This window comes from Ischnura elegans, chromosome 9 (assembly GCF_921293095.1).
Source record: "Ischnura elegans chromosome 9, ioIscEleg1.1, whole genome shotgun sequence".
Taxonomy (NCBI): domain Eukaryota; kingdom Metazoa; phylum Arthropoda; class Insecta; order Odonata; family Coenagrionidae; genus Ischnura; species Ischnura elegans.
In genome coordinates this window covers 109,820,246-109,846,653 of record NC_060254.1, presented here as the reverse complement: position 1 = coordinate 109,846,653, position 26,408 = coordinate 109,820,246, and the positions used below count along the sequence as shown (strand labels likewise).

Sequence of the window (26,408 nt, the reverse complement as noted above, 5' to 3'; positions counted from 1 at the left end):
GCTATCGATAAATGTCTAACAGTAGTGTAAAAATTGTCAGTGGCGTACTAATCTCCGTTGTTCACCGTATATATGACATTTCACGATCACGCTATTGAAATAAAAACTGTGGGTGAAGTTAGTTATTCCATTATTTCAACGAATAGTAGTGAGAAAAGTCACCGGTGTCAATTGTGTGGGCTAATTTAAGGGTTTAAATCAGTGAATAAATAGTTGTTTTCATCATAACGAGTACTGTTATTGTAAGTTGTACGTGATGAATATAAGAATGTGACAGTGACTTCCAGTTTTTGATAAGAGTATTTGCCTATTTCCCACTATATTTTTATGGTATATGCTAGTATATTGTTTATGAATTTACCTATATTATTGAAATAGGTTGTAGCTTGTGTGTGTGTTGGCAGCGGAACCGATTCGCGATCTCACATGTGGAATGTGTGCAGACTGTTTTGCTGTGAATTCGTACCATAGGACGGATAGGACTACCTTCTCCACTAATTCGGCGTTGCCAAATTCAACAGCACAGCTTACTCTAATGTCAACAGCACAGCTTACGATCGTTATCCTCCAGTATTACATGTTTCTTTTACATCTCGATTTGCCGCCGACGTATAGCAATAATTTGTCTTAATAAATTCCATGAGGGTCGTGGCATCAATTTTTGGTGGCCTAAAAAAAGGCTGGTGTCCTAACACCCCATGCCACACGCCTTTTAGGCGGCTTGCGGGGTATCATGTAGATGTAGATGAATTTCAGGTGTACTATTCGAACGAGTGGCAACGTTATCATCCATTTTTCTGATTACTAAAACCATAGAGTAAGTATATTCTTATATTATATAAGTAAGTATATATATATATATACTTACTCTATGCTAAAACATACGAAGTGAAACGCTTGTACTTCATCATCCCAATGACGCATTATTAATATCCCAAGTAATAATTTAGGCACAATAGCAATAGAAAAACTTGCCCAAGAATAACAGAACAAAATAAAGTGACGATGAGCGGCTAAATACTCCCTCAAAACAAATTTTACACCATGCGCTCAGCGTATTTCCCAACTCCCTACGGTTGTTTAGGCACCTATGACGTCACGCCTGGCCTCGGCAACGCTCAGGTGTCTTCGCGCAGTGGTCGGGTCAGAGAAATTTTTCTCGATTTTAAATGCAATTTTTTTATTTCTTTTGATGTTGAATGGAGAAACTGAAGGTATTTTTGCGACCTGATGTATCCATTTGACTTATTCAAAATAGTTTTTAGAGCAATCTACGACCCATGCAAGTTCCTCATTTGGGAGCATGAGATGAACCTACAGACTGACTTCAGTTGCAATCCATGCAGCCGCATTGAAATTAATAGCGGACAGATATCCTATTTCATAATTATAGAATAGAAGGTATAAAAAATAAGCACTCAAAGGTGTATGCAAGATTTTACACTTTCCTAGCAAACAGAATATTTAAACTTTTCTCAGGATTTCGCGTGGGTAAAATTTTCTAAGGGTGCCAACGTTTCGGGTTCTGACCAACCGGAAAAATCAGCCACAGTCGAGCATATCCTAAATGAGGACCATAAAATAAGGTGAGATGATACCAGAGTTTTATGGCGATCAAACCAATATTGGGATCGTTTAACTAGTGAGGCTATTCAAATAAAACTTGAGAATAAAAATGTCAACAGAAACACCAGATATTCGATCAGCAGCTCTTGGAATAGAACTCTTTAAAGAATTATGATTGCCAGAGCTAAATCTACGCTGGTCCACGGTCTTCCAAGACAACAATCGGGGCTCGACCAATCCCACCCCTCCTGATGCTGAGCTTCAACGGTCACTTCAAATATTCATTCAGTAGCCGTGAGAATGGGTAACAAGTCAGAACACGAAACGTCGGTGCTCTTAGAAAATTTTACCCACTCGGAATCTCGAGAAAAGTTTAAATACTCACAGGTGTAGTTTCAAATTTTCGCACATTTCACATTCGTATACATAGTTTGAGTACGTTTAATTGAAAACCACATTACTGATTACCATTTTCCTGTTTTTCCAGGAGTAATAAGGAGTCGTCCTCCCATGTTTAATCAGCCACTCTTTTAGGCTGCAGTGCTCTCCACACCCAAGCTAAAGAAATCTACAAAATAACTGAAGTTGAACCTACTCTAAGTAGCCAATGTCGCCACAGGTGAAACTACCACAGAAACATCAATGCACGCAACAAAGAGCTATCCCAGAATATTCATAGTAAAGCCAAGGGCCCATTCGTGAAAGGCAGCACCAACTAATATAACTCATCACCAAGATTCCTTGCTGATTATATTCACTTGTATATGTAAATGTACCAATTTCCACCCCAGGTACTGTATGGTACTTGAATTTGGAGGAGGCAATCAACAGCTGAGATCATTTGCACCATTACGGACAGTAAGGGAAGCAATGGTTGAGAGACTCTCCATATTCCCATTCTGAGTTTGGGAGAGGTTCAAGAATTTTGTGAGCACCCCAAGGGGATCGTGGGTTACAAGATTGCTGACAACAGGGAAGGCATATGACAGTAAACATCATACCATTAGCTTAAGTAAGCAGTGATAATTTCCTTATGTTAAGGCATATGGGTGCTTACAGTCATTGGTGTGTTGTTGACGGGTAGCACCAATGGATAAGTCTGAGCCATTGGTGTAAATTGGTAGTGATGGGTCATGTGGGAGTTAGCAATGTTGCTTGGGCAAGACTTTCCTTACAAGAATTAGGTACGGAAGTGCTGCCCAGCAGTCAAAAGAATCAAGGAATTCCGAAGGTTTCCTACTCCCCAATTCTTCCTGCTCCAACATTGATGTATACACTGGTCAGATGACGTGGAAAAATTACTGATAATGCTACTTTGATGGGTTCCTATTGTCCAATCGCAGGGGGATCCATGATAATATCTTTGACCTGCTCAATAAATCGACTACCCAACAGGGCCACCACATGTGAAAATTTGGTAACATTGTAGGTAATATTTGCCAAACAAAACTACAACTGCACTTCTTCCCACTTGAACTAGCCCAAAATTTGGGGATGTGCTCAGTAAAGTGGTTGATGTTCACTACACTGATGACGTCCTTGTCAGGCTGCATGGTGAAAAGCAGAAAAAGAGACAGTCCTTCATTGGATAACTTTCATCTTCATAACTGTTTACCACTAATTTCAGGGCCACCACTTTGGTTAATGAGATGAGTTCTCTGTTGTAACACTTTATGGGTGACAACACTGATAAATGACATGAGTTTGAAATAAGCGCTGGTGAAGGGTGGCCACATGATACTAGTGGCTTAGTGTGGAATTTTGATGTCCGGAACAGACGTGGCTATTGAAGCCCCCCCCCAAAAGTCATGATAGCAGGCCAAGGAATTGTACGTCCATTTTTTTGCCTGGAAGTATTGTTATAATTAATTTAATTGTATCTATACTTCAATTTTGAATAACGATCAAGGAAAGATATATCAATGAGATATATTTCTGTTTAAAAAATTACAGCGTGATGCCCTCTTTGACGCAATGACTGGGGTGGCCCCTCCCCCTACTCTACACCACTGGGTGATACCAACCACCACATATTGTTCATATTTTTATATGCATCAGTAATACTTCCACTATAATCCACTACCTCCACTATATTCCATTCATTCCACTACTAATCAGCCACTGCAATTACTTATACATATTAGCTATCAATGATACTAATAACTTCATTGAGCTGTCCCATGAACTGGACTGGTAGGATTGCTGGGGTATTTTTGATGCTCCCAGAATGTCTAGCGACAGTCATAGGTAGAAGGGTAATAACCAGGTGAAAGGCAGTCTACTTACAATATCACATGAAGAAAACTGTTGGAATGGGGATGGGAAACCCCACCAAACTCTTCTCCGAAAAAATTAGGGAAATTAATGTCAGCTCAGGGAATCTAGCTTCAGAAGAACTGGGGTTGGCTAACTAGCAGGCTCAGCATTTTGGCCAACCAAGCCAAACATTTGAGTCCAAAATGAAAAATCAAAACTGGAGATATAGAGCTTATGCTTAAAAATATGAGTCAACTCACTCAACTTCTTATTCAGAGAAATAAATGCATGACTGAGTTTCAGTAAATACATGATTCGAAAATATCATAGGTCCAACACAGGTTTTATCCAGACTGAATTATTTGAATGATGTTCCTACAGGTCATATGTATCACCAACAAGGAAGAACCAGAAAAATAAAAATTCACAATTACTTCTCATTTTCATGCAGCGAGTATACCTGAAGAATCATAAATTAGATGAGAAAATTTTCATCTAGAATTTCAAAATATTTGAAAATATGTAGCTACTTAGAAATTTTCAAGAATGAAGACTTATTTTATTATTTCATTATAAAATGCTGGAAAAAAATCTTGAAGGAATACAAAAATTATAAAAAAGTTAATCATAATCTGCCCATTGATATATGTATTAATACCTCTTAATTTACAAAGAATTAGGGAGACATAAACAAGCATGATGGTAGGATAAAACAATGTCACTACAAGATCCTAATTGTAATTCAGAAAGCAACATATGATTGGCTTTGAAACCCTTGCATTAGATCACTTTGCTTTCATTCTCAAGGTGTGATTGACGTGTTAGTGAAAAGAAGGCACTTATCTGATGAGATGGCATTAGGATATTGCAGCGGGGCTCATGTAAACAGCGATGATTATTTGGAACATGCCAAATAAAAGAAGACTAAAAAGCTATCAAAAGAGTTATGAATTGGATAAGTTTAAGGAAGGAGGGATGCAAAAGAAAGATGAAAAAAGAATAAATGAGCACATTCCAATGGAGGAACGGTTTTTGACAAAGAAGGGTGTGGAAGAAAAGTGGAGGGAGGTGAAGCAAGTGCTGATCACAGCTGTCATGGAGGTAGTTGAGTAAACGAAGAAAGTGGAAAGGTTGGATGGGAAATGTGAGAAAGTCATGGCTGTTAGCATTGAAGCAAGGAATAAAATGTTTTGCAGAATATGCTGAAATCCCTGCAAAAATACCAGGACAAAAGAGGAGTGGCAGACAGCGTGCGTAGGAAACAATAAAAGGAAAAGCAGAGAAGAATGTTAGATGAAATAGAAAATGGAGTAGGAGGTGGTGAAGTCAAAGAATTACACAAAAATGTGAAATATGAAAGGCAAGGCTTCCAACCAAGAATTACACATTGCTAAGATGAAGAAATAACCATCAGGAATTAAGAGGAGTAAAAATACATAAAAGAAAAAAATGCTTTCAGAGCCCAGAAACATTATTAATGAATTGCATAACAATAAGGCCCTAGGAATATACATATACAGTTATGGTATAACTACTTAAAAATGGAGGTGAGTTACATGAACTGATTGTGGAGGTATGGAAATCAGAGGATATTCAAGAGGAATGGACACTGGGACCACGCATGAAAAGAAAGATAGTGCTGTGTGAAGGAATTAAGTAAATAGGATTCACAGTGCTGCACAACTAAACGTCAGATTTTTACTTAAATGCAAATTCTGTAAAAGTCAAATGAGTTTAATACGGTTAAATATCAGATTTATGTACATAGATATTAAGCAAGTCTGTGATTCAACGTTTCAAGGAAACGTTATTGTACTTTTCCACACGATTTAATTAATACGACCGGTTTCGTCGCAGAGGCGACATCATCAGGTACAGAATCCATTATAATCTGATGATGTCGCCTCTGCGACGAAACCGGTCGTATTAATTAAATCGTGTGGAAAAGTACAATAACGTTTTATTATTAAGAATGGATTTTCACAAAGTAAAGCCAGAAACAATCAAGTTTCAAGGAAATCTAATGGAAGCTATGCAGAATAAGGGAATCCCAAGCAAAATAAGAAAAGTGCTGAGAATGACACTCAAAAACTCCTGTGTGGTGATGATTGACAAAACAACTTCAGAGGACTGACATTTAGTGAGGCTTAAGGCAGAGTGACATCCTTTTCACAATGCTTTCAATTGCAGTCAAATACTGCAGGGGGGATGATTTTTGATAGGATGAAATACAAGCTATAAAAAACAGACAGACAGCTTTTCATGAAGAACTCTGTTCATAACTTCCTAACTTTTTCTTTAAATTTTCAAGTACGCAGAATGTTAATTGAAGATGAAATGTTACCTGGCCAACTAATCACCACTGTAATACCCCTGATGACTGAGAGGGATAAGATAATCCTCACAGGGTAATATTACTCCACTGATTACATCAAAAGGTAGTAGACATTATTCATGGAAGATAAAATAATCAATAATAATGAGGGAAAGTTTGATGATGCATTACAACAATCGTCATTCCTAGACTCCAAACAGTGGAATAATGACAATTCGACTGTGCAAATATAAGGTAATCCATCATCATAACTTAATAATGCAACGACTGGTCAAATACAGCTCTCCATCCCACTTTCCTATCAAGTAGCCTATTCATAGTGACGAATATCTTCTCTTTAACATCCTTAATTACCTGTCCTATATAATTCATTCAGAATAATCCCTTGTCCTTCTTCCTTTCCTATGATTACTGTATATGTCTGAATATAGTCCCCCCCTTTTTTTCCGAAAATGCCTGTGGTAAAAGTAAAGGGCTATATTCAAGCGCATTTTAAATAACTTTTTCCGAAACTGAAGCCTCAAAATTAGGGGGGGGGGACTATATTCGGAGAAATACGGTACTTTCCTCATAATGTGGCCATCTAAGTTATCTTGCCTTCCTCTCAGAGTTTTTAAGAAAACTCTTCAACTTCCCCTCGTTTAAGCAGTTCCTCATTTCTAACCAAGTAAATGCATTTTATCTTCATCATTCTTCTGTTGTGCCACATTTAAAATGCTTCCATTCTTGAATTTTCTGCAACTGTCAACATCCAAGCCTCGCTCATGTAGATAGACATGCTGCACGTGCAGCATCTGATGAATTGTCCCTGTACTTCTATACCTGTATTCTCAGCTTTTAGTAGATACTTCTTTTTGCAGGAAGCACTCCTCACTTGCACTATTCTACTGACTATTTATACATATCTCGTATCAGCCATTGTTAGTTGTTTGGCTTCTCAAGAAACAAAGTTATTTAACTGCTTCAAGTTTTGTTTTCCTCATTAATGTTTGTCCCAGCTTTCTCTCTTGTGTTGCACATTACATAACATGTGCCTCAGTTTTCTTTTTGTTGATTGGCTTGCCACTGAGCTTGAAGTAACTGAGAGCATCCGCCAGGTTGTCCATAACATCTAAATATAGAGTACCATATCTGCTCTGCAATGGCATTCATAAAAAACAGTAAATATGCTCAAGATTATCAAAATTCTCAGAAGAGGACACATCAGAGTCAGTCATGCAACAAACACAGCTTCAATAACCACCATTTCATCACTTGTGGCTCCGAAGTCATCTTTTCAAATCCATTTATTTTCTAACAGCATATATCATCCAGCCTTGTTCTTCACACCTTTTCAAAGCTTGCTAACCAGAAATGAGGAAAGATTTTATAGTTAGGAAGAAATTTGAAGATAATGCTCAACATTTTGCATTCTGGGAAAATTGAAAAATGAGTACAAGGATGAGATCATAAATTGTACTTTAGGGAGAGTTTAAATAGAAGAAATTTAATAACTTATTTCATATAAATATCAATAAGAATGGATGAAGAGCTATTGCTACTTCATGATTCAAATAAAAATATAGCTCTTTGATATCTTAATAGACACATAAAAATAATCAGAGGAAGAGGAAGTTGATTTGTAGAACATTATGAATCAAAGTACTTTTTAAATAATTCTTTATAGGATTTAGGAGGAAGTGGGGTTGGCTGAGCTAGATAGTGGTCCAAGCTATCAAGCTGTGGAATAAATAGTTCTCACCACTCAATGGACCTAGGGCCACGGGTAGGTTAGCAATGATGAATCCGATAATTTTAGAAAACAAAAAAATTGGGTAATTTAAGTCTTAAGATAATAAAAGAATTTTCAATTGTACATGAGATACAATTTAAAATTAAATCATGAAAAAATCAGACTCCAAGTATGAATGAATCCAAATACATCAATTTGAAATTTGGACATGCATTAGGAAGAAAAATTAAGAATACCAATTGAGATCTCAATTGGTATTCTTAATTTTTCTTATCTTATCGATAATGATTGCAGTTCAATTATGGCAAGGAAAATTAAGAGTGATAAAATAGTACAGTTTTAAAACTTATTTACTTAGATTGATTCTATGGAAATATTAGTATACAGAAAAATCAGTGCCCATCACCAATTCATTAAGAATTAAATAATAGCAAATAATGTTATTGCATGATGAGAGTAAGCTCAAGGTAAATATGCATTCATGTATAAAGGCCTGTTTACAAGGTACATTAACACGTACGGGTTAATGTCAAAATGTATGAATGCGAGAATGAATGCCAAAATGCACCATGTAACCACCCAACTTGTACGAATGCATGCACAGAAAATAGAACCTGCTATAATTTGGTTCATGCATTCGTACAAGTTCCGTTCCAGTCCACAAAAATCATTCACGCAAACAGACATTAACACGTATGTGTTAATGTATCGTGTAAACAGGCCTTTAGCCAAATATCGCGCTGCCAATTAGTTAAAAACTTCTGAAACACCTAAATTAAGGTGCAAAATTTGTTACACTGTTTACTACCATACTACATACAACAAAATTAAGTCTCAATGGAAACTTGTTGAACCACAAGAAGTTATCAATTTAGTCAAAAGATTCTAATCCTCAACCATTAGGGACAACTTGGGTTTCTCTAATAATCTAATAAAGCAAATGATTGATGTAATTGCAATACCTTTGACATTTTTCATAAACAGCTGTCTCTCTCAAGGCAAATTTCCACACATACTTAAACTATCAAAAATAATACCCATTTATAAGAAAGGCACTAAAACAGATCCAGGCAACTATAGACCAGTGTCCATAGTACCTGTCATGTCCAAAATAATAGAAACAACATTGAAAAATCAACTGATGGCCTAAATCGAGTATAATAAGTTTCTAACACCTAGTTAATATGGTTTCAGACATGGTAAGGCTACCACTCATGCTGTGGAAAGTATTTGTGCTAAAATTATAGAAGGTTTCGAAACAAATGAATATACTGCAATGGTACAGGGCAACCTTAGTATAGCCTTCGACATGGTACAGCATGACATGTTGCAATTTAGCAAGTAAGGTGCTGTTGTTGCAAAAGAAAGCCATAAGGACACTATTTACTTTGAAGCATATGGATTACTGCAAACCTCTCTTCCTTAAATAAGGCATAATGACTGTGTATTCCCTCTACATATATGAGTTACCTAAATATGCCAAAGAAAACTTGGCAAATTTGACATGTAGGTCTAAGGTACACACATACCACACCAGGCACAAAGATGACCTGGATATACCATTCCGGAGACTGACAAAGACAAAAAAAATAGTTATAAAAACATGGCCATAAGGGCATATAACATACTGCCAGCGGCGATGAAAGTAAAAGACAAAACTAAGTTTCAAAAAATGTCCCAGAAATGGTTGTGCAGGAAACCCCTGTATTCAATTGATGAATACATGTCCGGGGATCTAAAAGGCCTCTGTGATGAAGAGGTCTAGGATTAAAGGGTCAATTATTATTATTGTAATACCTGACTTATACATAATGTTTGTATCGAAGTTGTTTCATATTGTTTTTTCCTTTTATGTCTGTATGTACCTTTTGACGATGTCCATTGTGATTTACATCATTTAATGACAAATAAACTGATTGACTCCTGGCTTTACCCTCCTACTTTCGCTGTGTTTAATACTAAAAGAGGTATCAATTATATTGAAGCTTGAAATTATAATTTGTATACAAGAGGAACTTTAATTCCAATGAACAAGAAATGGTGTGCCAAAATGATACTTTTGAAAACAATCTGGATCCATGAAAGATGGAAAACAAGCACACCTGAATCATAGGATTGTATGTAGTTCAGTTCATGACCCCAATGGCATGAAAAGATAAAGCTATGGGGAGTCAATCAAAGATATTTAAATTATTGGACGCACTACTTTCTGGCGATTGAAAAAAGTACATCTGGCAAAAAAAGTTATTGTTCCCGACCACAACAGGCAATTTACTAAGGATTACTGATTACCACCAATGAAAGTCATAAGCCACATGAATTAAACCACAATGATCATAAAATTGTAGGGTAAGAAACAGATATCGCAATTTTATGATATACTATGGCGAAAATGTAATTAATACAGGGTTAATACATATTATGTCAATTATTGCTTACCATAGCTAATGGAGCAAATCTCATCATACAATTGGAGTACAGCAATTAATTACATAAGCTAACAGTCACTATTGATCCTAAGGTAGGTAAATGTAACTATGTCGTCATTTGAAGGGAATGAATAAACATAATTGATGCCAAATCTACCGTGATTGCACACATTGTAAAATGGATTTTATATCAAAGACATTGTGGGTTATTACGGATTGGTCTTGCCGAAAGCATGTTGAAATTCACTCCTAAGTCAAAGTAAAACCAATTCTGGAAAATTTATTTGAGAAAAACTCTAAGATTAGTCTCTTAAAAGACGACGAATGAGTTTGATTTCCATGTCGATTGGCTGAATCTAAATTAAGATAAATTTATCACAAATATTTTACCTTTTAGTTCAGAAAAATAGAGCCATGTTGCTAAAATGATGTTCACTCAAATAAAGCACGTCTTTTTCATCCGTTACTGGGCACCATGACGTATAATCACAAATAAATACAATTAAAGCTCTAACTAAATAATACTCCCCAGCATTCATCGTCCCGCGTGCAATATATAAGTCAAAGCAAAAATAGTTGTGCTGTTTATAATACCTTTTTATATTAATTAGGGTTAAAAAATCAAAATAAATTTTTTAAATATATTTAAACAGGATTAAAACTCTAATTTCTATAATTTTATGAAACATTAAGTTTTCCAAATATGGTTTTGTCACGTGACCATGACGTCACATCCAGCTTGCCTGTGTTTCACAAATGATAACCTAGAGGCGCGAGTCTTCTACAGTTGAGGAACATGGCGGACATGAGAAGAAGTTGATGCATTTCTGTGGCCTCGTTCCGTTTAGTGAATGCCTCTTTTGGAGAATTTAAGAGGTTTGTGAGATTTTAATTCCCTCCAATTTCCGTTTCGTTTAATATTTGCAAGTATATCAGTGTGTGCGGAGAATTTCAGTACATTATGGTATCGACCCTCAGACCACATTCAAAATCGGCGTGAAAGTGCTCAGAACAATAGGCTGTATTGTTTTCTTAGTGTTGATTCCAATGCTGAATACTGAAATTTGTTTTGGCTCTTTAAGTTTTGGCACACCTGGACCATATATGTTTCAGAAATGGTCCTCTATATGCCATCGTGTTATTTCTTTAGTATAGTTGCTGGTGAAGGAAGTAAAGCAGGTGAAGGGGGAATAAGTTATGCTTAAGTACGAGAGGTGAATAAGAGATGCTGGTTTCCCATTTGTATAGTCTTGGGGTCCTTTCCTTATAGTTCTCTTGTAATTTCACTCGTGAAGGGTTTCACATTTGAGCAACTCTGATATTCACTTAAAATCGTTAAAATGATTGGTTTGCTTTCCGTGTAGCAGAAACCTGGTGAATGCATGTTTGTTCGTATTACTCACTAATATTTGTGCGTGTAAGATACTACTAATTTGAATTTGCTCATCATTACTTGATGTTGGTGGTTGATATTTTTGTTGCTTTGGTTAACATACCGACATAACAGTTCCAATAAAATGAAAGCATGTCTTCACCTGGCTTCTTACTTTTTAGGTGATACATTGTTATTAGAGGATTTCTTGTAGTATTCCAGGTTCTGGTGTATATGTATTATCTCATGTGTTCATGTGACCAAGATTCAACCAGTGTTTACAGATGTTATGTGACATAATTTTCGATTGAGGCGTTTAATAATCAATTTTGTTCTGATTTGGAGATTTTAACGTGTTGGTAATTTATTTTGGTGTGTTCTTGGTTTTACTATCTTTTTAGTGCGGGGAGGCAATTATTAATTATTGAAGTACGGCAAGTAATTTTATCTAAATAAATGATTTTTGTGTGTTTCTGTTTTGCTCTAGTAAGCCTGCAGATGAAATGCAGCACGTTCATGTAAATTTTGTTATCGACTATCAAGTTGAATTGGTTGACATGTTTTAATTTTTCTCCATTTTCCTTGACAGTGTTTTTATCACCCCCACGATGGCATCTGCCCCTCATCCTTCCCTCCGCCAGTTGGCTGTGTCCATTGGGATCCCTCCTGGAACTCAAATTACTTTGGATACTTTAATGCCGTTACTGTCGACCACCGACACAAAGAAGAAACTTGCTATAGGATCTGCTGTAACTACTGTCTTAGGAAACCCTGATCAACCCATCGAATGCGCGGATATTGGACAGTTCATCGATGGTTTAATACCTTGGGTGCAGAGCTGCAACTTTAAGGTAGGTGTATCAGTCGTGTGTTTCTAGTTTTGAATAATGCCGGTGGAGATCTTTAGTGCAAGCCCTAACGGATATCTACAACAGAATGTAGGAATTATCCTCAAGTGCTGGTGTTCAGTTGAAGTTTTATTTTACACGAAGCCGGTTGTGTTGCTGTTAATCCCAAAATTATCTCGATATGGAAGTTGTCATCCAAGCGTGGGAATCTGGTTTCGTAGTGTGCTGGAAGAACTACGTATGACCGCAGTGATAATTACAGGGTGTGTGAGGGCAGTGTTGGAATTATCTTGTATAATGTGTTTGCGTGTGAAACCAATAAATACTCGAGAATCATTTCTTCGCTAAGTGTGCGGTGCCCTTCAGTTCGACTGTTCTTAAATATCTTTTGGATTATAGTATAATTAATGTTTAACGTATAGGTTGCCTTTGAATTTTATTGTGCATTATTTCCCTGACTATCATTATTTCCATTATCACCATGGGTGAAATAATTGTCATAACTTGGGTCCACCTATATTGGTAGATTATACTTCATGGTGTTTTACGCGTATAACAAGTCTGGTCTGTGTTTTCCAAAAACCAATCTAATTTATTGTTTTATCGTAGTCAGTTATTTTTACTTCAATAGGTCAATGGATTTTGTAATTCTATTCTTTTATCTGAGAAATCTAATATTGTGATATCTCTTCTTCATTATTCAGTTTTACATTTCGTTATTTCGGCTTTAACCCTTCATTTTTTCTCTCAGATGTTATGAACATGTAATTGGTAGCTTTTTCTTGCATCGTGTTAGACTATTGATAAAGTAAACAGTTGTGTTATTGTTTCTTGTTGCATATCAGCCTGTGCTGCAAAGATGGCATGAATGTCATTTTTAAAGGCATCCGTCTATCGGTTATCTTAATTCGTATGTTACATTGTTTAATAATTATCCTTGTAATTCAGATGAACGGCCATTATTCATTTAATCTCAGTCCAGCTGTAAGTTGTTATTATTGTCTGTGGCCAGCATCCCTCTTTCACGATTTGTATTTATTGTGGGCTCCATGTTTACCTGGTTATTCAGTTTACCCATTGCACTCAGTATCCCTTGTTCGACGCCACTGTCAGCGACGACTTGAATAGTAAAATTTCGCATATTCTTGTGGGCAGTTCACAACGTTTAATTGAAACTACTGGAACTTAAATTATATTTTCAGGTGATTATTTGGCGTTCATTGCACCATTAGGTTGAAACCAGTTATTGGATCATGTTCTAAGTATGGAAGTATTCGCAATGATAACACTTCGTGACTTTGGAAGTACTTTTAAATATTCGATTCTAGTATATTTATGATTGAATAGACCGCCGTGTAGTCATTGTTTCGGGGATATAGGGGAAAATGTCAATGCTTTTAATTTATGATTGAGTTTTAAATCGTGTCGTCACGGTTCATTTACCCTTCCGATTTTCTGGCCCCGCATTCATGCAGTTGCACAATTTCAGGCATTTACACCGTGTAATTTTTGCGATGAATGTGTTTTCGCATCAATCGTGTAAACACGCATTTATAGTCTACTTAATGATAGTCTCCACACATTGCCCGAAAATTATTTTCTGTCCACCAATGTTTAGTTAATGCAGAAGAAGAAGTGTTCAGCGAACTCGAGGGCGTATTCGTATCCCAAAAAAATTCGTATGTTCAAAATTCTTGGCTTGATTTTGAGCTAGTGCTGTCGTGGTGAAAAGCAACTCGCCCACGCCTTTTCTCGCGGTCAACCCAGCCCACCGTCGTCGTAGAATACGTTCCTACTCGTCTGGTTTGCCTGCATCGTACCGCATCGCCCTAAGTCCTGTCGTTTTTCACTCATTTCAACCCACTCTCCTCCTCCAACCAGACGTGTGTGTAGTTCTCAGCTTCTTGGGGATGGTTGATGTGGTTCGTGAAATCAGGCGAATCGCAAACAATTTTGCTTGCCGCAAAGACTTGGGGGTGTTTCTCAGGGTACTGTGTCAATGAACCCTGTCGTCAGGAGTCCGGCGTCCGCGTTAGCGAGTGAGCCCCTGATTCCCTGCATAAGGATTCTCGATTCGTGTGCCAACTTGTGTTTCCCCCCAAGTATCGAGTGGCGAAATATGGTAATTTTGGTAACTTAAAGTCGTGATTTCTTCTTTGCCTTTGAATGACTTTAAAGGCCTGGTTACACGGTATATTAACACGTACAAGTTAATGTCTGTTTGCGTGAATGATTTTGGTGGACCGGAAAGGAACATGTACGAATGCATTAACCAAATTAGAACATGTTCTATTTTCTGTGCATGCGTTCGTACAAGTTGGGTGGTTACACGGTGCATTTTGGCGTTCATTCTCGCGTTCATACATTTAGACATTAACCCTTACGTGTTAATGTATCGTGTAACTAGGCCTTTATACCCCGCTAGGAATCGTAAGTGTAATTGGGCGTGAAGTTTCTTCGAAGTTTCTGTTACTAGGAATGTTGGGGAAACGGGAAGTATCAATATAATGATAAAAATAAAACTATGTGTGCATGGAATAGTGTGGAAAGTTTTAGTTCTAATTTAATGCTCAATCTTTTGCTCAGGAAATGAACGCCGTTTAATGAATCGTAATGTCAATGAAGTAAGCATTCACCCAGTTCGCAGTATTTGTAATGTGAAATAGCACGTTATTATTGCTTGAGTAGTGACAGTGATGGAGTATCGCGTGTTTAAAAGCGATATAAGAACCTGTGTGGTCACAATCGAAGAAGGGTGTTTCCACAGGGGTGATAATGTGATGTTCGAATTAACATGTAAAAAATTATTATCCATCTGTGATTCCGAGTGATTGAGTCACTTAGAATATAAACTGGATTCTTATTAAGCGAGGACATTGTCTGTAAACATTAATGGGGGAAACGGGTTATTTTTTCAAGCCGATCTAGCTTTTAATGTGAGTGTAGATGGGAATGTCTAAAGGGAAAATTTGTTCACATTCACATACTATCAGTGTTTAACCCCGAAAATTGGTTTGTATGGCATAGGGTAGAGCTTACCCCAGACCTCAGGTGAATTCATCCTATTTAGGGTAAGGGACAGCTCCGCTCCAAGGTTGTGTGCTTTAGAAAATAACATTCATGTGCGGAATGTATGCTTTTTGTTTTTATTGCTATAAGTGGTAATTTGATTTTATTAGTTGAGATTTAGAGTGTGCTCGGGTTAATATACTTTTTTGTGTTAAAATATAGCCATTTTACTATTAATTTTCATATCTCTCGTTATTAATTTCTGGCATTATGAATGATGAGGAAGCTGTACGGCATTTTAAATTCTGTAACGCACTTCTAGGGATTGTTTTCTGGGATTGGGCCACTTCCTTGATTGATATTTTTTAATCAATTTCGTGAGACAATTGTGTTTTTGTGATAGAGTACGTCTTGATTTTACAGTTGTGTGTACGTGCATATTGGGGTATATTATTCCATGAAATATATCCTTTATAATGCATAACACACTCTTTGGTTCTCTTAGTATTGTAACTCACTCAGTCATGGGATCGTAACGAGGGTTAGTTTGAATGGGTGAGGTTTGAGCTCTACCGGGACTAATCGACTGGCGTGTTGATTTTGCGCATTTAGGGTAATGAGCCAGTTGTGAGGGTGCCAGTGGGCTTTACTTAAACCTTCAAAAACCCAGTCCTTTCCTGTCAGTAGGCACGCACTCTATCCTTATGACCTCTTCCTTCCCAAATCATGCCTTAAAAGTCCGGCATCAAATCACAAGTGCACTGTCATGAATGACTTTCTTTGGATACCACCTCTCCGAGTTATTTTTCTGTGTTAACCATTTTATTCCAATCATACCTTAGTAAATAGTCTCCCCATGTGGGTGTTGGTGGAAAGGGACACTACAGCCGGTCCTTAATTAGTCCATATATAACCAATGTATGACCGTATTCTCAATTCAACCCCCCCGCCCGAAATGTTAGAGGGTTACGATGGTAAAGTCGTTCAAAGAAACCTCCCCATAATATACAATCCTACCATACCTGTGCCGAATTTTTTCAGGCTTTTTTCAGTCTCTCTGCGACGATTGATTCTGAAATGGTAACACTTACTTATGCGAATACGGGAGTTTTGGTAACAATTGTACAATATCATTTATTTTACAACACAATTTTTTTGTCTTCAACATTTTTTTGTTTATTTTTTATTGTTTTTAATGTTAATTTGTAAATTGTTGACGACTGCATAATTATGCTGAAATGAATGATATCTACTTAAACGAAGTGGACCTGAAGCCGTTGGATATGATAGTACATGTTATATCACTCTGCAGACCGCTTATCATTCTGCGAAAGTTCGCAGAGTTGTTTGATGTTCTAGTCGATGTCTTTTTACAACCTCACTCAGCACCAAATGTGCGATTTTAGGCAAATGTGGTGAATGCCTAATCCTGTCGCCCAATCTCCATAGATATCGCCGTGCCCTCAAGTGAGGTAGCCGAAAAAGAACTCGTGCAGGCGCTCTTTTTAGTGTCTCCCAAGAAGGCGCTGTTGTCACTTCAGTCCTTCTCGTTACTTTTTAAGTCTCGTCTCATCACCAATGTAGCCGGCCCAGTGTGTTGATTCCGTTTTGCCGCACTGCCTGTGCTCGACCTTGGGCTGCTAAGGTCACGAAGCGCCCTCCGGAATCCACATGGACGTATTAAACGAGTGTGCAGCCCACTCCATTGCCCGTTTGCAGTCGTAGCCCACTCCTCGCAGCGTTTGTTGGTCACCTTCGCGAGCGAGTAGTTATTTTGTGATCCTTCAGTTACCTCACTGCCCGCCGCGACGCCTGCGCCTCCTTCGGTCTGCGCTTTTGAATACATCCATGCGCATCGCCACTCTGATGTGATAACTTGACGTCAGCGCACGCAGAGAACAATAGTCGATTTCTGTGACTTATTGCTTTCTATTGGCGATTGTTTTTTGTTTATGTCTTTCGTGTTGATGTTTTCAGCAGCGGCCAGTACTTTTGCTTAATTCTCGGAATGACGAATCTATACATGTATTTAAAGAAGTGGAAAATCATGGAATGTTCACGTTTTCTTTATAAATAGCAGTGCATTTAATAGTAGCGTTGCTAGGTGGACAGCTTAGTCTTCTCCAATTGATTCCCTCTGCATTTAAATAGAATTTCGATTTAATTTTAAATTTCAAAATTATTACTGAACCGTTGCGAATCACATTACTTTATATTCTGAAGCAATTTTTTAATTTGAAACTTCATTTCGTGTGCGGTGTAGTAGATTACCTGCAATTATGTTGTATTCCAAGTTACCATATTAATGTGAAGAGAGAACAGTTGAATATTGTATAAGATGGTTATGAACTGCAATCACTTGGTGGAATATCTACCATTCCTAATTTTCTTCTTTCTGTGGCAATTATTTTAAAAGAGGAGTAATGTGATTGGGACAGAAATAAGCAGGCAAGTTTGTTGTTATAAGGCTTTAACATTATTTTTCTTCATTTTTTAATTATTCTAAAATATGATTTGCTCTTCACTTGGTTTCCTTGTCAAAATACCGTTTCAAATTAAGCCTCTTTGAATCGAGAATTACTCGCAGAACTACGAGTCTCAATGAAATAGTGGCAGTACCCTTTTTGAAGTCGTCGTGTGAAGAGAGATATATAATAAATGAACAACTAGCCTGTAAATTGAACACCCATTGAGCTGTAAGAACTAACCCCGTGTAAAATGATCGAACTAGCCCCATCGCGCCTTTTTCTGTTTAGTTAAAACCACCGCTGTCGATATTGAAGTTATATTCATTAAAAAAAAGTTAAATGTCAGCCAAATAAAAGTATCAATGAGATTAACCCGCATTACATCGTCATATTTAATCATCCATTCCTTGGTAACTGACCGGGCGTGGAGTGAAGAGGGTTGGCGGCTTCAACATAAGTGTTCCAGTTGTAGCTCGTTCTCTCGATCGGTTTCATAAGTGACTGTCACAGAGTGCGAACAAACCCCTGTACCGATCTAGCCCCGGTCTCCCTACATTTTTTCCTCTAATCGGAATTTTGAGTAAAAGAATCAACTAAGTAACTGAACTGTCAATGAGAAGACCCTTCGGGTGGGGGGCGTTGTGAATTGAATCATGTGACATTTTATTAGGCTTTGCCTGACACTTTAATTTTTTCGCATTGGGGCGGTGGAGGGGACACCCCGACTAGAATGGTTTCCTCTTGTGGTGGATCACTTGAGCATCCTTCCTCCGCTTCGTGGACTTATCGTGAATGGCATGGAAATCGTTCCGCCTGTTCGGTCGAGGCAAATGCGCCTCTCATGCCCCGATCGCTCCGGCTGTTTAGCTGCAGTTTTATAGTTTGATCGCCGTGGGCTGGGGTCGATCTTGCCTCGTGCGTTCTACGTAACGCCTGCAATCTTTCCCGTACATGTCTTCGGTTTTTAGATGCGCCCCACCGGCGGCGACGGCCTCTACATAACGCCATGCTGCTCGGCTCCCTCCCTCTCCATCCTTCTACGTCCTCAGCTCCTTCGGTAAAATGCCATGGGAAGTTAAGAACCTGGATGGCGTAGTGGACTGATTGGTGGTTCGATTCCCGGTGTTGGGAATTTTTTCTCTTGGTGATTAATGTGAATTTCACCTTCGTTCACGCGGCAGGCTTGAAATGAAACACAAACGATGCCCTTTTCATTTTTTCATTTAAATGTCTGCCATTTGTTGGCCTTTCCACGCTGTTATGCCTCAAGCTGTTAAATTTAGGAAAATTCCATGAACATCAGGACAGGATCTTTCTCTGGAAAGATTATTTTGTGTTTTGCTCTCTAATTTCTGAGTATCAATTGCCGGTACTGAGTTATGAAGGAGTATTAATGCCCGTAAGAATTTTATATGATATATCTTTTTATTCACAAATGACCTAATGCATTTACCGCTTACATTCGCCAATGAGAGAACAATATTTGCTGCTATTATGTGTTACCTTTATTTTTTAGTCGAACATGCATGTATTTATGATGGAAAACTGGGGGAAAACCTTAGTTTCTGGTATTAATTGCCAACGCTGAATTGAGCAGTTTCCGTTATGTTTACACAATTTCATTCTGACCTTAAAATATTATGAAAATTTTGAGCGCGCTTTGGCCGAGGAGTAGTGCGGGAATCGGAATAGGTAATGGTTTACAGCGACGCTTTTTTCCGAGATGCGTGGTGAGGCCCCTTAAATCCTTGGAGCATTGGTTTCCCATTCCAATATTATTTTTCCAAAGTTCTTTCTTCTGTACCAATGCCTCATTTTTATTTTCCAAGCCATCGGCTCGCTGTGCATCCTCATCAAACTTTTTATCAGGCTCAATCGCGATTTAAATGCTCACTTTTCTGAAATTTTTGGTAAAAAATAAGTTACATCGTGTTGTATATTATCCATAGTCGCATTTTTTCTCATTGCTCCAGCTTTTTAAACCATAAATTGCAGAATGCCACAGTTTATTATCTGAACATTAGAGGGACCCTATCGAGGGATTGCTCTTTGTTGGTGGAGCCTTGCAGCCCATTTGCTGTGCGCAAATATGTATCAGGGGTGTTGTGTCCTCTCCGAAGGGAGCGATGGCATAGCGACCATCCGTGGGCCGTCTGCGGAGGCTTCGTCCCGGTGCCTGTTTGTAGGTACGTGGGCAGTGCGTGTATGGTCGGCGCCGAGGCCGGCAGAGAATTCTCCCCTCGGTCGCCGGTTAGGATAGGACCTACGACTCGGAAGGCAGTGGGCGTGTGCGTTTGCTTTTCCTTTAGGGCGTGGCCTACACGCGTCCGATGGACGTGTTTTTACTCCACTGAGGTTTTCGCGCCCCCCTTGGTTGCCGTGGTTACCCGCGGGGTGTGCCCGAATCCCCAAAGGCTCTTCATTAGTCGCCAGGGATTCTCCCCTTCCCTCTGGTCCCTTACTTCTTGTTTGTCCTCCTGTGTGCTCTTCAAGGGATCGAGTTTCTTTAGCTTCCTCCTCACTTAACCTCAAGGTGCGTCAGGGACGCCGCCAGTTACATCCTCAGGGTCTAGGGGTAAAGTTTGAAGGGCTTTCGCAGTGGCCAATACTTACTTAGCGCATGGTTGGGATTGTAATGTTGTGATAGCATTTTGTTTTCATTGTTCTGCCTGCCCTTCGAAAAATTATGAAGGCAGTAATCATGATTATGTTTTGATGCATAAATGAGAAGAATTGGCAAATAGGCCTTTTCATTCCTCGCTCACATAGCCGAAAATATGCATGGTAGACTTTGGTGTTAAATAGATGTTAAGTCCTTTAAAAAATTATTTAACTCAGGTTCACATATTAGTGTCTAAATCAATCACCAAAGGAATTTTGTTAAAACATTGAAATCGATGTAAGTATCACCATTTCAATTTTTTGTCATTAGGAATCTCTTAGTTAAATGAAGCCATTGTTACAAAAATGGGTAAGTCCCAATGGTAGGGATCTGCGATGAGAGTTTTATTTGGTATCTTTAGGGCTTCTTTCGCTGTTGCTTCTGTGTTATATGTACTAATGAATATTCAACAGGGACACGTATCTTTCGTGTGGAGAAGTTGAAGTGATGGCTTGGGTAGCCTTGAAAATATACAGAGATAGTCGTTTGTTTTAAAACTTTGCAGACGTGTGCTCATGGCTACAATTATTATTTCTTTTGGAAAATCAATCGCATTCAACATTTCTAGTACGTCTTTTTTGTTGTAGCAATGAAATTCGTTGGCATTAAAGCTACGTAAGTATATAGAATTTAGGATTCACAGAGTTAAACACTGCGTAAATTTGTCCGGTGAGTATATCATTTCTATTCTGTTGAAGTCTCTAAGTTTCTCGCATGTTATCTCCTTCTTATGGGCTTCTGAATCATTTTAAGAAAACGGTGCCATTTTAATTGCCAGTAGGGTGTATTATTTATTCAAACGGTGAACGATTGCTGTAAAACAAGTTGGACCTAAGGCAACGGATTTCCATTTCATTAATGGGGTAGTTTTATGCGTGAAAGGGCATTCTATCGGATTGCCTTTTTTTGCTCACAGGCGGGTTGAGATGTACAAATCTGGCAATACTGGTTTTAAATCGAAAATGCTCCTCCAAAGACGAACGAAAGTTTCTGTTACTTCTCATAGTTTTTCATTTTTTTAATTCAGGTGTTTGTGTCTGTGTGAGCCGTTACAGAATTTTCGATTATGTAAATTATATTAAGATGTATTGATTTACTTATGATAGTGTAGCCTAGTCTGATTACGTGATATATGATGTAAATATGTTAATTGTACGCCTCCATTTGGTAGTGGCTGTGTAACCTTCACTAGAATTTTAATCGAAGATATCGATGCACAAATGGACTCATGTGGGGGTATCCTGTTCTTCAGTGTATTTGTATTCATGTTCGAATGTGTTAAATTTTTCGATTGTATTTCCCGTTTCGGTTGTATGCTGTTGGGTCTGTGGGACAACTCTAGGAATGGAGTTTAACATTTGGAGCGCCAGTTGTCATGCGTGATGGAGAAAGATAAATGCTGATCGGAGATTCCTTTCACTAAGCCCATTATCCGTAACAATTTGCAGACGTAATTTTTTGTTTACCATAATTTCAATCGGACAAATGGGTTTATTCTTTGATGAAGATCGATGTATTCGTTGTCCCTGGTTTCCACTAATTACGTCAGTTAATTCTGCTTTATACTCTTCGCGGAGCTGTCGTCGAAATCGTCATTAAAACTTCCGAAAAGAAATCGTAGTTACTGCTTCCATTCCATCGATTTCCCGTGATCTGATGAATCACTGAAATGCGTTTGCTTAAAAAGTGATCATTAATGTTGACGTTGTTTTTTGCAGTCATTTTCCGTTGTTTTCATTCTTGTCGTCGTGGTGTTTTCCTTCTTTTCCTTCGCAAATTAATGAGCTTGTTGTTCTTCACAATCTGTTGTATCTTCCGAATAGATGACTATTTTTCATTTGTAATTTTCGATGAAAAGTGTCGTCGCAATCCAAGGTAAACAGTTCCATTATTACCTTCTAGGTAAAGTGAATGAAGAGGCATTATTAATTTTGCATTGTATTTATTTTTTGTGTAATACGTCATATTCCATGTCTACACTGAAGAACGCTCTTCATCTTTTTTGGTTATCTTTTATGGTTCAATTAAAAAAGTGAATAGTTTTCACTTGTCTAGTACTTCGGGCTGCAAAATTTGTGCGCCTTATATTTTGGTTTGTCGTTGTTGTTAGCTCACTTCTTCATCGTATCTGCTGCATTCAAGCCAATCTTATTCCTTTCCGGTACTTCGTTCTTACAAGTCCTTCTGTTCCATTTCGTCTATTATTTTTTGACGAACACGATAGCAGGTCGTAATCCCACTCTGGGTCACGAGTTCCTTTCCTCAATCGTGGGATAGCTCCATCATCTTTGATATTGATATTTCCCTCAATATTGAAATTTCCCATATCCGTCACGAATATCTGTTGGTGGAGTGGTATGTTTTTTTTTCCTATTAATGAACGAGTGAGAGCTTTGATGTGATCAGATCGGTGTGGTTGCCTGGATGGTGGCTTTCCATCTCTAAGGCCCGGGTTCGGGTGTGGGAGTTTTGTCAGAGTTTTTTTATGAAAACCAGAAGCCATCTCGGTGTTTGATGAAATTGTCAATTTTTGTTGCATCTAATGTGTGTTTACTAGTTAAAGCTTATTCATCTAAAATTCTATTATGCGTGTATCATAATCTCGCGTCAGCTGTCGTAATAATCGATTCGTGTTTTAAACCGTGCTTATGCTTCGGCTAGTAGTATGTGCAAGTTATCTCTGAAATAAGCCATAATTAAGAAAATAACGGATACCACCCGTCCTTTCGGATACCTCTGGCGAATGTTTGCCTTCGTAGGTTGTATGTTAATTTCTCTTATGATTGTGTGGAATTTTGAAAGCTGTTTTCTTTTCAGCTTTGTATAAAGTCGTCTTCTTTTTACTTCGCGTTTTAATACAATGCTAAAACCCGCATGTCAACTGTGGCAGTATTGTTGCTACTTAGCTGGAAGTATTTTGGTAGTTTTTTCTTATAGGTAGGAAGCAGAATATTCAACAGTTTGACGTATTTAGAGTGTAATTTCGCCATTATGAAACGGAACAAAAGTTCAGTCAGTACAAAACTTAATAACACCTGCGTGGCTCTCTACCTCAACAATTCTCTGAATCACTGATTCGATGATTCTGTACCGAGTCATCTTCAGATTTTCGGTAAGTATATCGATGGCTAAGTTCTGACAACACGTATCTCAAAAATAGCAACTTTTCAGGAGAACAAAAGAAACTATTTATATTTTTAATTGTACCCTGAAATTAAAAACCAAGCATTCTCATACCTGAAAAAGAAGTATACATTTGCAAACAAAGATTTGTTTTTTGCTTGAATTTTATTTTTTTAATGTCATTACTTACCATTTGTTTAAGATACCTATCTCAAACCGGCCAAATTTTGAGGTACGTGTTGTTAGAACATAGCCATCGATATACTCCACATAGTGTAGAGCTACTCGTTCATTTTGTCACTTGTGATAATAAATTGGCGAATGTAAATGCGTGGAACTTTATTTTATTGCGTGTGGTGAAAATCTGAGGCTGTGCATCGTTTCCTCTTTGTAGGCGGTGTCTTTAACCGTTTTATAGTTTGAAATGCTGAATACATTGTATAATCTGCCGTCACGAAATAGGCCGATCGCCTGCGGAAGGATACACAGCATAGTGAAGACCAACATTTATAATCGAGTTAAAGCCATATGTTCTTGGAACATTTGTTATAGACTGACCGCTTTTAGTGATTACTTCACTACCCTCTGTATCTGTACCCATCGGCATGGTCGCTCAGTGTATTTCTTTCGAGTCATTGTGCCGGTTTGCGTGTGGATATATGGAATCGCTTGCACAGCGTCCTTCGGAAAAGCTTTCGAGAAGTTGTTCGTCAACGTCATTACCTTGATCCGAGAGTAGGCCAATGCCTTAACCGCTCCTCAATTCCCGCTCTCTCTTCCACTACGTGTGCCATATCGGAGGCGATGATGCTTGCTTTTCTATCGGTGGATTAATATGGACCGCTTAAGTTTTGTTCGAGTTCGATGATAATTTTTTTGCAATGATACTTATCAACGAATCATTCTAAAACTCGTGTTTATCCTAAGGGTCTCCAAATCATTGATAAGTCCAGCAGCTTTAGTGACAAAAAATTATCTCTGATGCCAGCAGTACTGGAGAATTTATGAAATATTTTTGCTGTCAATTATTCCGACGAGCGTGCTGCTTAAAAAAAAGTCATTTCCCTCGATCTGGGCACGAATTAGATCCCTATGTGTTCACAGCTGGAATAATAATTTAAAATCTAAATATTTATATATTTACTCCGTTTTGCAGGGTATGATCAATTCATTATACATAATCTTTGTTACGCGCGTGGTTTTGTTCTGCCATTTTATTCCTTGAATTGTGTGAGACATTTCATATCTCAGTTTTTTTCCACTCTTTTGATAATTATATTTTGTTGGTGCGCAGGTAAGTTCAATTCAAAGTTCTCGAATTAATATAAATTAGACTGCCAACTGTAATATTTTCGGTACCTACCTAATTATTCTGGAAAATATCCTATGTAACTGATTGCCAACTGTTTACGAAATATCAGGACGAATGGAGCCTAGACTTTGGGCAATTTGCGCGAAATTCAATGGATGCTGACAGGATTTTATGCTTACAAAGTTTGTAAATTACTAACTGTTGGGTTGAATATGCAGATACCTATCTTGATAGCAAATCCTAAATTACCTATTGATTATTTATTAAATTATTGTTTTAAGATTCACATTTATTTGATCTTCCTACTTGCTGGATGACACAGAAGTAATTACGTCGCGACGACGACGACGCGTCGTTGAATAGGAGGATCACTCCTAGGCTGATGCCATGTTCGGCGATGCATCGTATCTAGGAATGGGTGGGAACTGGTGTTCTTGTACGGATACATTGTTCTTACTGGGCATTTTGATCAGTTTTAAAATGCATGATCCTGGTCCGAAATGCGAGGTTTACATTTCCCGTTTTAAAATATTACACTATTTACCTGCTATTCCAAGTATACTTACGCCCTGTGTAGTTCTAGGAAGGTTTGGTATTTTACTATGCAAGGGTTTGGTTATCTTTGGGTGGAAATTTGCTGTTTGCCTGCTTTCTTGACCAAGGCCTCAGTTTTCAGGCTCTGCTCGGGAGAAGAAACCATCTTTCTCTCTCTTTATCTGTCCACCGTATTTCCTGAAGGCTGCAGAAGCCCCTTTGTGGTAGCATCCTTTGTACCATTTTTTTCAGAAGTTTAAACCGGACCGGGGGAGTGCGACAAAGGGGGTTTCTGTATCGACCCAACCTCTGGACGCATCGGGGTTGACGGCACCTGTTCAGTGAACTCGCGTGTGGGGAACGTTTTTTTATGCGATCGAGTTTCTGTGGAGCCTTTGTATTCTCGAGTGATTAGCAACTTAAGAGATCGATCGATCCATTTCGGGCAGTATCCCCCTCACCTGCCCAGAATGCTCGCATTGCGTCTATCTTCTCATATTACCTGCTGCTCCCTCTGTAAGCCCGCCGAAAGGCGTTTTCCAGTAACTCCGCGGTGGAGTCAAGACACTCCATCACACATACCTTTCGTCAAAGGAAGGAAATTGATATTTATTTGTCAGGTTTTGACTTAGGATGCTATTTTCCCATGTTATGAATGAATATTAAGATAAATAATTATCTTGTATCTTAATCTTGTACAGTCCTGGATCGAAAAATCTTACCATTCTGGAGCCGAAAATTATTTAGTCTCGAATTGGCAAT

At 38.2% G+C, this 26,408-nt stretch overlaps 2 protein-coding genes across 15 annotated transcripts in view; one reads left to right on the top strand and one right to left on the bottom strand.

Annotated features, from left to right (window-relative positions):
* Positions 1-10,860, bottom strand: part of LOC124165621 (hydroxylysine kinase) — a 33,216-nt gene extending 22,356 nt beyond the window's left edge. The window contains exon 1 of one of the 2 annotated variants that reach the window (XM_046543091.1): positions 10,709-10,860. The gene's annotated coding sequence lies outside the window, so the exon portion shown is untranslated. Of the gene's footprint in view, positions 1-3,852; positions 3,905-10,708 lie in introns of those variants that run through there. The other variant, XM_046543092.1, reaches the window with a different exon arrangement.
* Positions 10,861-11,075: 215 nt separating this feature from the next.
* The window catches only part of LOC124165240 (CLIP-associating protein 1-A), a 383,777-nt gene continuing 368,444 nt past the window's right edge, over positions 11,076-26,408 (top strand). For all 13 annotated transcript variants that reach the window (XM_046542552.1, XM_046542559.1, XM_046542558.1 and 10 more), the window contains exons 1-2: positions 11,076-11,194; positions 12,280-12,541. In XM_046542552.1, coding sequence (XP_046398508.1) covers positions 12,299-12,541 — 243 coding nt within the window. In that variant the 5' untranslated portion in view covers positions 11,076-11,194; positions 12,280-12,298. The remainder of the gene's footprint in view (positions 11,195-12,279; positions 12,542-26,408) is intronic.